We start from the raw sequence: 13,810 nt of genomic DNA, 5'->3' as shown, positions 1-13,810 counted from the left end.
TACTAAGTTTTGTGTGCTCATCCGTTTTCGCCTGTTTTTCTTTCAATTTCTGAGTTATTTTATACATAGAGTACAGGGCATAATTTCATCAAGCATGTACTCACAAAAACGTGCTAAGCACAGACAAATATTGCTTAACAGAAATGGAATACCATCCAAACTTACATTAAGTTTAAATTGTTGTAACTGGTGTCCCACTGAATTTTTGATAAGAATATAAATTTGTCGAGCAGTATATTTTCTGCTAAGCAGCTTTATGAAAACGGGCACAGTTTTTATTATTTTTGTTTCTTTACAAACATCAAGGTAGATGCTGCACTGAAGTGGGGGTGCAACACTTGAACATTTAGCTTTGAGACACAGTAACAGGTTATCTGCTAAGCAAGCTTCTGATGTGCTTACCATCTATTGAATGAAAGTTACACAGAATATGCTTATACACTGTAATGTCATTATTATGTTCCAACATGTTTAGTACCACAGTGCTTCAAAATAATGTTCCAATTTACTTTGCGTAGACAAGCTTTTTTCCTGAGCGCTTTTACAAAAGTCAGAAGTAGATAAATCGTTATGCTTTTTGCAATTTTAGTTATAGTTAATCTGTATAAACAGCTTTTTGTACGAACAATCAAAGATTTTTAATAATGATAAGTTTTGTGTAATATTTATGTAACTTCATGTGTAAATATATTTGTATGTAAAAATGTTCCCTTTTTGTAATATATTTTCTTTATGATAAAAACTATGCCTTTAACCTTTTTAAGCTAGCTTGAGAGGGAAGATTAGTGTGTTACTTTGAATACAGGGATAATCACTCATTAGGTTTCACAGGCTACTTTGTCTGTACTTAAAGGGAGGGTATGTGTAATTTAAAATGTATAAAGAAAAGGGATTGCACTATCTTTTTTAAGTTGGGTTTATTATTATTTCGGTTTATTGTTAAAGGTGGAACCATTCAGTGTTTCATCAAGAAGTATGATGTTTAGCTCTCACATGTTTGAAATAAGGTATAGGCCTAGGCTACATTGCAAGAGAAATGACAGTCCATTATTTACAGATTAAAACATCGTATTCTAAAAGTTTCAATAATTAGTCTTATGAAATTAATATGAAACTTTCAATAATTATAGTTTTATATATGTGTCTTCCATTTTGCTTTGGAATTTATAATAAACAATGGTTAATAAAACTCTGATATAGCCAAGTTACACGTGCTTTTAAAGTCGATAATTAATTTTAAATTGAAGCAATTTTCAGAACAAAAAGGAACCTTACATTAAAATGCATTATTTTTTATGGACATTGTAGCGGCTGCGACCTTAACTTGTTGCCTATCTTCAGAATCGAAGAAATGGTTTTAAAAGTACTGCATTGTCCTTCAAGTTATTAAAATACATATGTTAAGCTTCCAGATTAAAGGCCCTGGACACTTTTGGTAATTGCTCAGTTTTTGATGACAGATAAAAACTTTATCCAAATATCTTTAGTGCTGGGTTTAAGTTTGACCGATGGTCCCTTCCTATAAATACAAGTGCTTGTTTCACTTGTCATCTTGACATTTTTTATTTGTATATTTGAAACACAATTATTTGATTGGTAATATTCATGATAAAGCAATCGGAAAATAAAGTAAACAATGAAAGTAACAATGTTCGTTTTGTTTCGTTATGGTTTTGTTCTTATGCGTTTTCTTTGGTATCACGAAAGTGGGGCGTGGCACACACAACCCGGTTTTGAAGAGGTTTACATTTCTTTACGTTCAAGTAACAAACGTGTTTTTGAAGTTTTCCATTTTCATTGAATACCAACTTAACCAAAATCATTCATTCATAACTTATAAAAAATAAGGTCAAGATTTTCTCGCAGGACTCCGCCTAGCAACTCACGGCGTCACACAGCGCAGAGTGTGACGATCCCGCAAGAACCTTGAGTTTAAAAATAGAAATGATGTCATCAATAATAACGGGTGTCACCATCACGTGCGTATAACTAGTGACTAAACTAGGAACATGACGCAGGGAACCAGTGAGTTCTTTTAAGAAGATGGCGGCTTCCCTGATGTTACGAAAAAAAAAGTTGAACTTAGTTTTTAGTGTTATCTTGCAGTAGGTACTGTGTAATGAAGTTGGTCGATGGTTTCAACAAGCGACACAGACTCTATGCTAAAAAAGAGGAGGATTAGGAGCACTTAATTAAAAGGTAAGTGAAGCATGGAAGTTCCGTCTAAAATAAACGTTACATCGATATCATGTTGCTGAGACAAGTCGACCTTCCAAATCGAGTAACTCGGCTCGGAAGTAACATAAAAAGCTCCACCGGCCCTATTTCGAAATTTGCTTTCAAAAAAGTACCTATAGGCCTATTTTATAGTTACTCCTTAGCCCTTGGGATGTTGGACGGATAACTTTCCGTATGGCACCACCTCTTTTTCCTCTATTCTATAATATTATTTAATTTCATATCAAAATCAAATGAAGAAGTGGTGACTGACTGGTGGCGCCATACGGAAGCTTTTCCAATTCGTGTTTTAGTGTGACATACACCTAGCCTGTGAACTACTATCTTTTGCTCAATTTGTTTTGGTCACTCACGCAGCATGGCCTTTTGTGAGGCTTGATTTGTCAGCTGTTTAGTATAAATAGGCTATCGCAAACTCCACCTCCATGGTCTCATTGATTGTGCACAGTATGGTTTAAAGGCACATACTGCTTGCGAGTCTGTGGGAAGGGAAAAAGGGTATCACTATTTAAACAGCCTTGTTTTAAGGCCTTGTTTTTCTGTAATGCCTAGTAAACTTCCTTTTATCGTTAGTTTTATTATTTGTTTGCAATTTCTTTTGTTTCATAGGGCTGTATTGTTATTGATTTTTTTTAATCTATTGTACAAAAATTTGTATATTTTTGTATGTATTGTGTCCAGCGTTGTAGTTTAGTGATGGGCTCTAAATCCAATTCAGTCCACCAAGGGTGAGCGGTTCAACGAGTTTGTTCATATTTAGATATGGGGCCATCATTGCTGAAGTGCAATCTGGGGGAAATCTGTGCTGGGCAGCACAGTGTAATTTGCTCAGAGCGCTGGGCAAAATGTGTTAGTTCTGGGCATGCCTGCCCGCCACTGCCCACCGGGGCTACCATACAACACTGATTTCGTCATGCCTAACAAAAGTATTGTATAATTCAGTGTTTGACTCGTGTATTCCACTAGGTTGTGATTGATTGAACCAGGAAGCATGGAGGTAACTCCTTATGAGGAGCCATCAGTAAGGGTGAGATCACTTGCGAGTCTTGGCTCAGCTGTTGAAGTTGATCCAAATGTACCCGTCATGAGATACTTCAGATCTGGGAAGGAAATCATGAGAATGGTGAGTGCTTCTTCATCTTCGTTTTCATTGATTCAAACCCCTATCACTAAACTCGTTCTCAATCTGTTCAGAAAAATGGAGCCGAACAGGCTCAAAGGCAGTGGACACTATTGGTAATTACTCAATAGTGTCCACTGCCTTTAAACTTACTGCGTGCAAAGGGAGTGGTCGTAGAAGCAACTCTTTATGGAAAGGACTTCATTGAGGGGCACGGACAGGTTTGATTGGGTTTCCAGAACATTGAGCCTGCTAAAAAAAAATTGACCGATCGTCACAACCTGCAATCAGATGGATTGGCAGACCTGGTCTGTTTGTAGCACATTTATCCCTTTTACAAACAGATCCGACTCATAACCAGAATTTATTAACTTTGGTCACATATAAACATTGTCCGGCCAAAGCTATGTTCTAGCCAGACCTAACTGGTTTTACAATCTTTGTTTAAGATGCATTTGGATGTTTTGAGAACTAGTTTAGTGTGACCCAACCTTTGGTCAGCTTGGTCAGCCAGTTTTAAACGATCATTTAAGAACTCTGCGCCACTCCTCTATTCACTTATTAATAAAGGAGTACATTATTATAGATCAACTCGGCTTCAATTTTGTTTCTTAGAAGTTAGATCCAGATTGAAAGAGAAACTAAATGGCTTCAAAATTGTTGTCTTCTTTCTCCTAGGCAGACGTTTACTACGATGAACGTAATTATGAGAACGCTTTCATCTTATACTCCAAATATATAACGTGAGCTAACTTCCTTCTACAATAAGCTAGATATTTGGTTGATGTTTAAAGGCAGTGGACACTATTGGTAATTGTCAAAGACTAGCCTTCACAGTTGGTGTATCTCAACATGTGCATAAAAAAAAAACTTGCGAGATAATAATGAAAGAAAAAAACACCCTTGTCACACGAAGTTGTGTGCATTTAGATGGTTGATTTCGAGACCTCAAGTTCTAAATCTGAGGTCTTGAAATCAAATTCATTGAAAATTACTTCTTTCTCGAAAACTGTGGCACTTCAGAGGGAGCCGTTTCTCACAATGTTTTATACCATCAACCTCTCCCCATTACTCGTCATCAAGAAAGGAGTTATGCTAATAATTATTTTGAGTATTACCAATAGTGTCCACTGCCTTTAAAAAAAAAAAATTATGGTTTAACTACGGGGTTTCCTCTCATTCTGTAATTTTTTATATGTAACATTTGTCTGTCACGCCATGAACTCACATACTCTTATACTTACAATTCTGTGTTAGAAGAAAATGTCAGTTAAAGTTGAAACATTTTTCAAACTACTGTTTTGGAGACTGCTGGTTTTTTTAACAGAAACATTTTAACATCAACGCGGCCGTTCCATTTCAAAACAGGCTGTTTTAAACAGCCCATCTTAACAAATGTTGTTGTTTATCAAATGGTATTAAGGTGTACACCTCATGGCTGTCTGTGTTTTCTTTGTGCATTGTTTACATATGACATCATAATCTTATCCAGCATGTTCTGTTGCCATGACTCATTGGATTTGTATAGACGTTTACTATGATGAGCGTACATATGAGAATGCTTTCATCTTATACTCAAAATAGGCCTATGACTTTCTCTTCCAGTAAGACAATTAAGAGATCTGTAAAACTGTGTGCCCATTGGACTTTTTTGTTGTCCTCCCTGTCAACTAATACCACCATAACCTCATGCCTGTCTGTGTTTACATTGTGACACTGTTTACATACATGTATGACATCATTATCTTATCAAGCATGTTCTGTTGCCATGACTCATTGGCTTGTGTATGATTCATACACACATGATGCAGCCATAGTCCGACCACTAACTACAGAAACCTCTACAACATGGCCAAAGTACAAAGCACTCATCAAATTCCCGAGAAACAATTATATCTTCTGGCCTTTTGGTTTTCAAAAAGTGTAGTGTCAAGTAAATGATGAGTCAGGCCTATATGCAGTCATAGTTAATCTTAACCTTTGTAGTAACTGATGGTGTATAACGTATTTGGTTTTGTAGGTATAGCACACAGTATTGACAGTGGGTCCGCACTATACACTTTTTAATTTCAGTCACTCCTCTTTCCAATCTTGGCAGTTGTTTTGAATACATGTATTTAACTTAAAATCATAAAGACAGGAGAGTTTCATTGCCATTTGTTATGGGCTGCCGTCAGTAAAATTCAAATTTATTTGGGGATTGGGAAAGTTCCTTGTTGACAAGCTTTAGGAAGATGTTCTGAATCTTAAAAAATTAGTTTTGGTATTTTGCAGACTAGTATTTTGAGATGACTTTTACATGTAGTATGAACACATCTACATCTAATACTGCATTGTTGTTCAAATACCAATGGAAAAGAGTTTTCTGCAATTGACTGTACGGTACAAACAAGGAGAGAATCAAGACTAGATTTAACGATGGAGCTCCCAAATTATTACGTTTATCTTCATTGTCTCTATGCGCTCAGAATCTTTGTCGAGAAGTTACCGAAGCATCCGCAATACAAACAAGCCACACCCGAAGATCTCAAAGATACTAAGAAGGTAAGATTTAGTCTTGGCGTGAACCCAGAACACTGGAGCCAAGCAAGAGAAGAAGTTTTTTCCCAGGCCTGCAAGTGGTATTACACAAAGGTTATGGCCTCTGTTGCACTGGTCTTGGCCTATCAAATTGTCCAATGGAAGTGCCCCTTCTAAACGAGAATTGACTTGCCCTCTTTTTCTGTTATATCCCAATTGAGTACAGCCCTGGGAAGACACCAGGAGTTTCTGTACCGCACCGTCAACCCGGCGCACCTTCACACTGTCCCGGCCTAGGCCCCTATGCCTTAGGGTTCCGGTTGCACGCTTTGAGGAAGCGCTTGCCCCTACTCCAAAGTAGGATTGACTTTCCCCATATGCCCATTTATTGGGGTAGATAAGGTGGAAAGCCATTCAAGTGTGAAAGGGCTGGCTGTTATTCCCCGGAAATAGAGTAGTGTGGAAAGGGCTTTTGTGGATTAGGATTTTAGTCACTACCTGGGCCCAATTTCATAGAGCTGCTTAAACAAAAATGTTTGCTTAAGCAAAAAAATCTTTGCTTTGTAAAATCAGATTACCGGCTAAGACTCCACTCAATTGTTATGCTAAGTAAACAACAGCTAAATATTAGTCAAAAGCAATGTACATGTCATGAAATTTTTGCCAGTAACAAGCAAGCTGTTTTTGTGCTTAAGCAAATTTTTTGCTTAAGCAGCTCTATGAAATTGGTCCCTGATTGCATGGGTTTCTCTTGAATAAGTGTCTTGGGGTTTCCTCTGGCCTCCCAAACTAAATCTTCCTTGTTTTCTCTCTATTGGCTAGTCAAGTGATTAAGTCCGCTTTTCTGAGAACCCTAGACTTCATAAACAGAATTAATGAATAAATAACTAACTGTATTGTTTTTTGTTCATTGTTCGTTTCCAGAAAGTGAAACAAGCTTTCCCAAAAGCAGAAGACACAAAGACGAAGCTGAAGCAGATATTTGAGAAAGATTTTAAGCTATGGCAAGAAAAAGAAGTAAGTCGGCCATAAATTGAATATATTTTTATGCAGATCATGTTTACAAATCCTTTCCAAACACCCTTCTAAAAGAAAAAGAAAGTCAAAACTGTTTGAGATAGTGTTGCCATGGGGAAAAAATGTACCTGTCTTTTGAGTTGCATTTCTTTTTGTATAAAGGTTGTGAAGAAAAAACCCCAGTTCTAAATGATAATAGACGATAACAACTATTTTAAGACAAATGCTAACCCAGGCCCAATTTCAAATATTTCAAGGGATGTTTTCTACTATCATCATCATTAGACCTTGTAAGTTTAATGTATTTCTATGATTATAATATTAGACAAGTTATTTTTCTTACCAATGCTGTAATTGTCCGTTAAGAAGCTCTTTGAAATTAGGCCCAGACAATTTCCTACACCATGTTAATCTTCAAATTAAATAATTCTCATTGCAAGAAACAAAGACTGGCCAAGGAGGAATGCATCCGCCAGAAGCAAGAAAGAATGAACGAAGAGCAACGCAGGAAACATGAAGAGGACGAGGTAGAAAGGAGGCAGCTCCAGGAGGCCAAGGAACTGTCCCTCATGGAGGAGCAGCAGAGAATAGTCGAAGAGCAACGCCAAGCGTTCCTTGAGGAGCAGCGACGAGCGCAGCAGCGTGAGGAAGCAGAGCAGATGGCGTTAGAGACTTCTACGGCGGCAGCAGCAGCAGCAGCAGCAGTAGCGGCGGGAGCTGAAGATGCTGGGTTGCCTCCCCCTCCATCTTATGATGCTGTGAAGGCTGGTGGATATTCCGTCTATAAACCTGCGGAAGTCGACACAACAATACCAAAATCTTCTCTCAGGTAATGAAAAACTGTAACTTGATTAAGCAGGGGTCTCTCAATGCTATGTTCTTCCCCCCCCCCCAAAAAAAAAACCCTTATCTTTCCATGTTTTGATCAACAAATTTGAAAATCTCTCTGATTTTGGAAACTCTTTCCCTATTATGTTAATGTTACAAGATGCAAATGATGGCAACTCTTCATTGAGAACACCCCCTATGTTACTGTATTCATTTTCACTGTAATTTTTGATTACCATTATTTTCCTTTTTTGACGATTTGTAATTTGTACAGTATTTTTATATTTGTAATACCTTTTTGAATGTCCTACCTTGAACTACAGACTATTTTTCACATTCATGAAGCATGTTAAAAACACTGAATCTGATTTCATCTTAAGATTTTAATTTAAAGTTTTATTTCATCCATACAGGCCAAGTCCACCCACGATCGATCGAAGCCTAAAAGTTGACCGCTCAACAAAACCGATGAACCTTATGAGTACCGTCACGGCAAGCGGGTCCAATAGATATGGGCTACGGGATCTGTTCATACCCAGAGATACGGTGGAAAAGTTCTTGGTGATCGCAAGGGAAAACACCACCCTGAACCTGGAAACATGTGGCATCTTGGCTGGGAAATTGGTAAGTTGTGGCCGAGCAGTCAAGTGCGCTGGACTCAAGCTCTGGTGTTTCTGATCGGAGTGTGGATTCAAGTCCCGGTCTTGACACTTGTATTCTTAAACAAGACACTTTTGTGGCGTGTCGTGTCGTGGTCGAGCAGTGCAGTTCACAGAACCCAAGCTCTGGTGTTGTCAGCAGCAGAGTGTGGATTTGAGTCACGGTCTTGACATTTGTGTCCCTAAACAAGACACTTAACCATTATTTCTTTGTCCTTCTGATGGGACGTAAAACCGTTGGACCCGTGCGTTGTGTAATGCACATAATAGAACCTTGTTACACTTGCTCGTAAGAGAAGGAGGTTTGCCTTGGTGTTCCTGGCATTGGCTGCAGAATGGGACGCAGCACCTTGTAAACCCTTTCATGGTGTTACAGAAATGGGACTCATAATTCAAATACTAAAAAATACCTCTCTGGAAATAAATGATGGAAACTAAGGGCAGACCATGACTTCAGGTCACATCACTCCTCATGAATATTCAACGTCTATCAATTCACAACACTTCTAATGAATATTCAGCTTCTATGAAGTCACACCATTCATGAATATTCAGATTTCACCACTCATGGATATTCAGACAAATAAATGTCTGTCTGTCCATAGGTTAGGGTACAAAATCTCCTCACTTCACCTTATACCTCAATGTTGTCTTTATATGGTTGCTTTATACTGAACCATTGTGTACCCCATACTATATTGCTTTTGTTATTCCTACATAAATGTGCGTTATTGTATTATTGCGTTATTGTATTATTGTATTGTGACAGCATTGGAAATCAATATTACTGAACTTGAACTTGATGAATATTCAGCTTTCATCAAGTCCATAAATATTCGATTTTTGTGTCATCCTTTTTTCAGGCTCAGGATGCTTTCACCATTACACACATCGTTGTACCTAAGCAGACGTCAACGTCTGATTCCTGCACAGCTCTAAATGAAGGGGAAATATTTGATGTAATGGATAGTCGAGATCTCCTAACCCTGGGTTGGATACATGTAAGTAGGCTCAAGCTTTGATATCATCCTTCAAGGCCATTTGATTGGTGTATGATTGGTGTCTGGGTGCTGAGCCGTTAAGAGTACCAGACTTGATTGAGCTCTGGTTTTTCTGATCGGCAGAGTGTAGGTTTGAGTCCCGATGTTTTGGCACTTGTGTCTTGAAGCAAGAGACTTAACCATCATTGCCTTGGTTCCCTTGATTTTTTTCCAGTACAGCTTTGTTGTAATCAAGTAATTTTTTGTCAAGTCACAAGTTATCTTTGTGCAAGTCCCGTCACAAGTTATCAGGCCTGTATGCTTCGTTTTTGCAAAGGCAAGGGCACAAGGCATTATCCCATTACCCCCATTATCCCCTGTGAGTAAAATTCTACTGGCGCATTTCAAGGGCACAAAGGCAAACCCCAGGGGGCATGGAGGCAATCGCCTGTGTCAAGTCACAAGTAATTTTTCCCCAACTCAAGTCAAGTCGCAAATCTGACTCAAGCCCTGCAGTACAGTTTACATTAACCCATAGAGGTACTTTTTACTGTTAACAAAACTTGAGCCTTCCCCTTCCAAGAACGAGTTTATCATGCCTTATATGTTCTTCTCTTTATTGCAGACTCATCCCACGCAGACGGCGTTCATGTCAAGCATTGATCTTCACACTCATTGTCCGTATCAAATCATGATGGCTGAAGCTATAGCCATAGTCTGTGCGCCGACACACAACCAGTAAGTACCCCCAAAAATGTGTCTTTCTTTGCCATTTGTAAAGAAAATAACTGAAATTTACAACCCTGGATTTTTTTATGTGCATATTTGTATTGCTCATGGGGCTGAGGATCTTATTTTTATAATGTGCTGGTAACCTCTCCCCACATTGTTATGTGACTCCTCGTGGCTCCATTTTGCGAATTGATTTGGCCAATTTTGATCACTATTTGAATTTGCTGTTGTTTTACTGTAATGGCCAGATGCCGAGGGATGCCTATGTATTTTGTACCTAATTGTCTTGTGGCTGAGTTTTAAAAAACTTGTTTAAATTTTGTGCTTTATCTATTTGTTACTTTTAGACTTGTGTTTTGGCTTGCCTTAACTTATGTTTTTGTTTTTACCTGTGAAGCACCTTGAGGCCCTCACATATACATGTTAGGTGCTCTATAAAAATGCTTACCATTATTATTGTTAACCCTAGAGCATACATTTGTCATCCTTGTGCAATAACTTTTTAATCCAAAACAGAAGTACTGATAATTATTTGTTTTCTTCACAGAACTGGGTATTTCTCCCTGACCCAAGACCATGGTTTACAGTTCATCAGCAATTGTAAAGAAGTCGGGTTCCATCCTCACCCGTCGCAGCCGCCGATCTACGAAGAAGGGCAACACGCTAAGATCTCTATCAATTCATCAATACAAATAATTGATATGCGGTGATGGTAGGGTGCTTTTATTTGTTTATTTAATTTAGATTTATCTCCTCGTTAATGGAAATCGGCAAACTCCCACGATGGGATATAAACTCCAAGCTGGGAACAGCCAATCTCTCTCTTACAAACTTTGGTTTAACGTCTATGATTATGAATTGCACAATTCAAGAAGTTGTGATTCAGTAACTAGATGATAATACTCACAAGTCAACCAGTCTCCTGACGATGACTAGAGCAAGCTAGTCGAAACGTTGAGACCAATTCAGAACTGACTCTGCGGCAGTACAGTTAATTACGATCCTATAAGCCAAAGTAGTAGTCCAGTCTATTTTCAATACCATCCGCCCTGGTAATAGTTAAAAAGCAGGACAGTTCTTTTCAGAACTGAGAAGTCTCCCGAACCTCCGGTTATCTACTCTGCGGCAGTAGAATAAAGCAAGACAGTTCCCTAAGAACAACTCTACCTGGCAAGTAGATACACACATGGTGTTACCGCAAACCAAATATAATAGATGATAGTACTTATGTCAGTCATTGTGATTTCAGCTGTTAGCTTGGTAGGATTCAAACCTACAACCTTGTGATTGCAAGTCTTGCAGTTAACACAGGTTTGCGTACAGCTCAGAATTACAACTCAGAGAACATTGTGTTTGGATGTCTGTGGGCATCTACTTGGAGAAAATTCCCACATGCTGCCATTTTAGTTACATGGTAAATTTCCCAATTTCATGTCTCCGCTTTTCATAAGCTCTACCAGCTGAGTCAGGGATGTGATTTCTCCGTTTTCAATCGAAAGTTGTTGTAAATGTAGTAAGATGTAGCAAGGTAACTTACGTAAAACTAAAGGACTAGGAGTGGGTGAATAACACGTGTGCGCAGACCATACCACGAAGAACAAAGACATGCTTTAATGGTTTGGAGAGGTATTTATGTGCTGGGGCATGGGCTCATTTGTATTTTTATGAATGGAGGAACTTTCCATTTTATTTAAGGGATGGTTCAGACCGTAGTAAATGGAACATAATACAGGGTGAGTCTGACGACTTGGCTGAAATATATTTAAGATCAAGTTCATAAAAACATGAAGGACTTTTACAACCGAAGATAAATATATAAGCAGGCTTCATGCTTGCAAGCTTTTGCACTAACAAGCTTTCACGCTTTGCGCTCTCAGAGTTCAGTTTTATTTTCAATAGCCTATCATACCCCTGCAAAATGCACCACCTTCCCAACTTTTAATAAGTAGTCTGGTCCTGGTCATATTATCTTGTATGTACATATAAACAATGTATTGTATCAGGGAATAAGACATGGCTGACTCATTGGTTGAGTAAGTTAAATGGGCATTTCAACGTTAGAGTATTAACCCAATAGAGATCACAGCAGCTGCAATTCATTTACCCATAACAAACATCTCAGAAGTCAAATTAAAATAACTGTTGACTCAACTTTATTCCGAACTACATTTTTCAAATTTTCGGTAAAGTTGTACAGGACTTTAATTTAGATGTTCTGTCAACTTTAGTCTGATTTTCGATCTTTTTATGCCCTTGGGAAAATTAAGAAAGACTGTGATTAAATAGCTTGAACATATATTGAAGCCTACACCATATGTACATTTGTACATCTACATTTGTACATCTAGGTCTCCCTTGTATTCAATACAATTTCTACTTTTTCCAAGGACAAAATATCAAGCCTGACTATACACAAAAAATGAACTTGGTGTTATAAAGGGATCATCATGCAAACAAGTGTTATCTTTGAAGTGTTCCAGAAATATTGGATAAGGTAGATATGTCAGGCCTCGGACTTTGTTCTTTAGCTTTGTAAAATTGTCTCTGTATGAGGAAAGCGTCATCTGTTGGAATTTCACAAGATTAAACCAGGGTGCATGTTGGTGCAGTTGTTTTTACATGATACCAGTACGCAGTTTCATAGAGCTGCTTAAGCAGAAAGTATTGCTTAACAATTTTCTGCTTAGCAGAAATGAGCAGGGTACCAGTCACAAATGGTACGTGTGATATGGTGTTGTGGCTTGGTAACCTTATACTGGTAAGCATTATTGTATTGTGCTTAGCTTCTCCTTGTGCCAATAGGCTAAGAGAACCAGTCCCCCCTTGGAAATCTAAAAGGAATATATTTGTACATAAAAATTATATTAAAATTTCCAATCACAAGTGCTCTTTACTTTAAGGTCTATATTTGTGGACCCAATGAGAGGTCAAAGGTCATGAAGGAACTATGAAGAGATGGTCTATTAAAGGTCAAAGGTGTATAGGAATAATGCCAGTATGACGTTTAGAAGAAAGAAATCTATGAATGTTTGAATACAAATGGCTCAATGGGAAAGTAATGCTAACTTCAGTGTTATGAAACTGATGGCCAAAGTGGGAATTTGTACATTATTATATTTTCATTTACTGCTTATTTATTTTACACTTTCCTGCTACAGGTTTTAAAGTATTAAATTTTCAGGCAAAAGTTTATTTTAGTGGAGGGATTTCTTTTCAGATGAAAAAAGAACAGGCTTGTGGACTGATAAGTTAGTTACTAAGAAGTAACTTTTTTTAAATGCTTAGATGTTTGTTAATAAACACTATTGTCTCATATACTATTGTTCAAATTATATATTAATATTTAATGAACATGTAAATAAAAAGAAACCCGCTTATCAACATTGCTTTTTTCTGTTTCATTTGGAGTTTTAGTGTTGACGTTGGTAGTGTTGACGTTGGTAGTGTTGAAGTTGATAGTGTGCAGGCTTGAGAGTGTGCAGGCTTGAGAGTGTGCAGGCTTGAGAGTGTGCAGGCTTGAGAGTGTGCAGGCTTGAGAGTAGGTCTGTGTTAATGTGTTTTTTGCATTCTATGTTAAAACCATTCTGCATGGAATCGGTCATTAGGCAACCTCGATCTCGCCGAGTCATCCCCTTCACCCATTCCCGCCCAAGAATGCCTTATCTACACAGCATGCTGTCCATGGTAGCAATACTCTTTGGCAAGAACGACCTGAC

The 13,810-nt window shown here is 38.0% G+C and overlaps 1 protein-coding gene across 1 annotated transcript; it reads left to right on the top strand.

Annotated features, from left to right (window-relative positions):
- The first annotated feature begins 2,025 nt into the window (after positions 1 to 2,025).
- On the top strand, positions 2,026 to 10,978 carry LOC117303820 (STAM-binding protein-like). Its single transcript, XM_033788201.1, has 10 exons — positions 2,026 to 2,199; positions 3,205 to 3,361; positions 4,037 to 4,101; positions 5,827 to 5,902; positions 6,803 to 6,895; positions 7,336 to 7,724; positions 8,137 to 8,347; positions 9,246 to 9,383; positions 9,988 to 10,100; positions 10,642 to 10,978. Exons 2-10 carry the CDS (start codon positions 3,230 to 3,232, stop codon positions 10,802 to 10,804), a joined length of 1,380 nt encoding a protein of 459 aa, XP_033644092.1. The 5' UTR covers positions 2,026 to 2,199; positions 3,205 to 3,229; the 3' UTR covers positions 10,805 to 10,978.
- Positions 10,979 to 13,810: the final 2,832 nt, after the last annotated feature.

This window comes from Asterias rubens, chromosome 20 (genome assembly GCF_902459465.1).
Source record: "Asterias rubens chromosome 20, eAstRub1.3, whole genome shotgun sequence".
Taxonomy (NCBI): Eukaryota; Metazoa; Echinodermata; class Asteroidea; order Forcipulatida; family Asteriidae; genus Asterias; species Asterias rubens.
The sequence above is the reverse complement of the archived record's forward strand: the minus strand, read 5'-3'. Positions and strand labels throughout refer to the sequence as shown.

Coding starts and splice junctions, on each gene's coding strand:
- LOC117303820 (XM_033788201.1), top strand. CDS start 3,230: ATGGAGGTAACTCCTTATGAGGAGCCATCAGTAAGGGTGAGATCACTT. Junction 3,362..4,036: donor GGAAGGAAATCATGAGAATG/GTGAGTGCTTCT, acceptor TCTTTCTCCTAG/GCAGACGTTTACTACGATGA. Junction 10,101..10,641: donor TGTGCGCCGACACACAACCA/GTAAGTACCCCC, acceptor TTTTCTTCACAG/AACTGGGTATTTCTCCCTGA.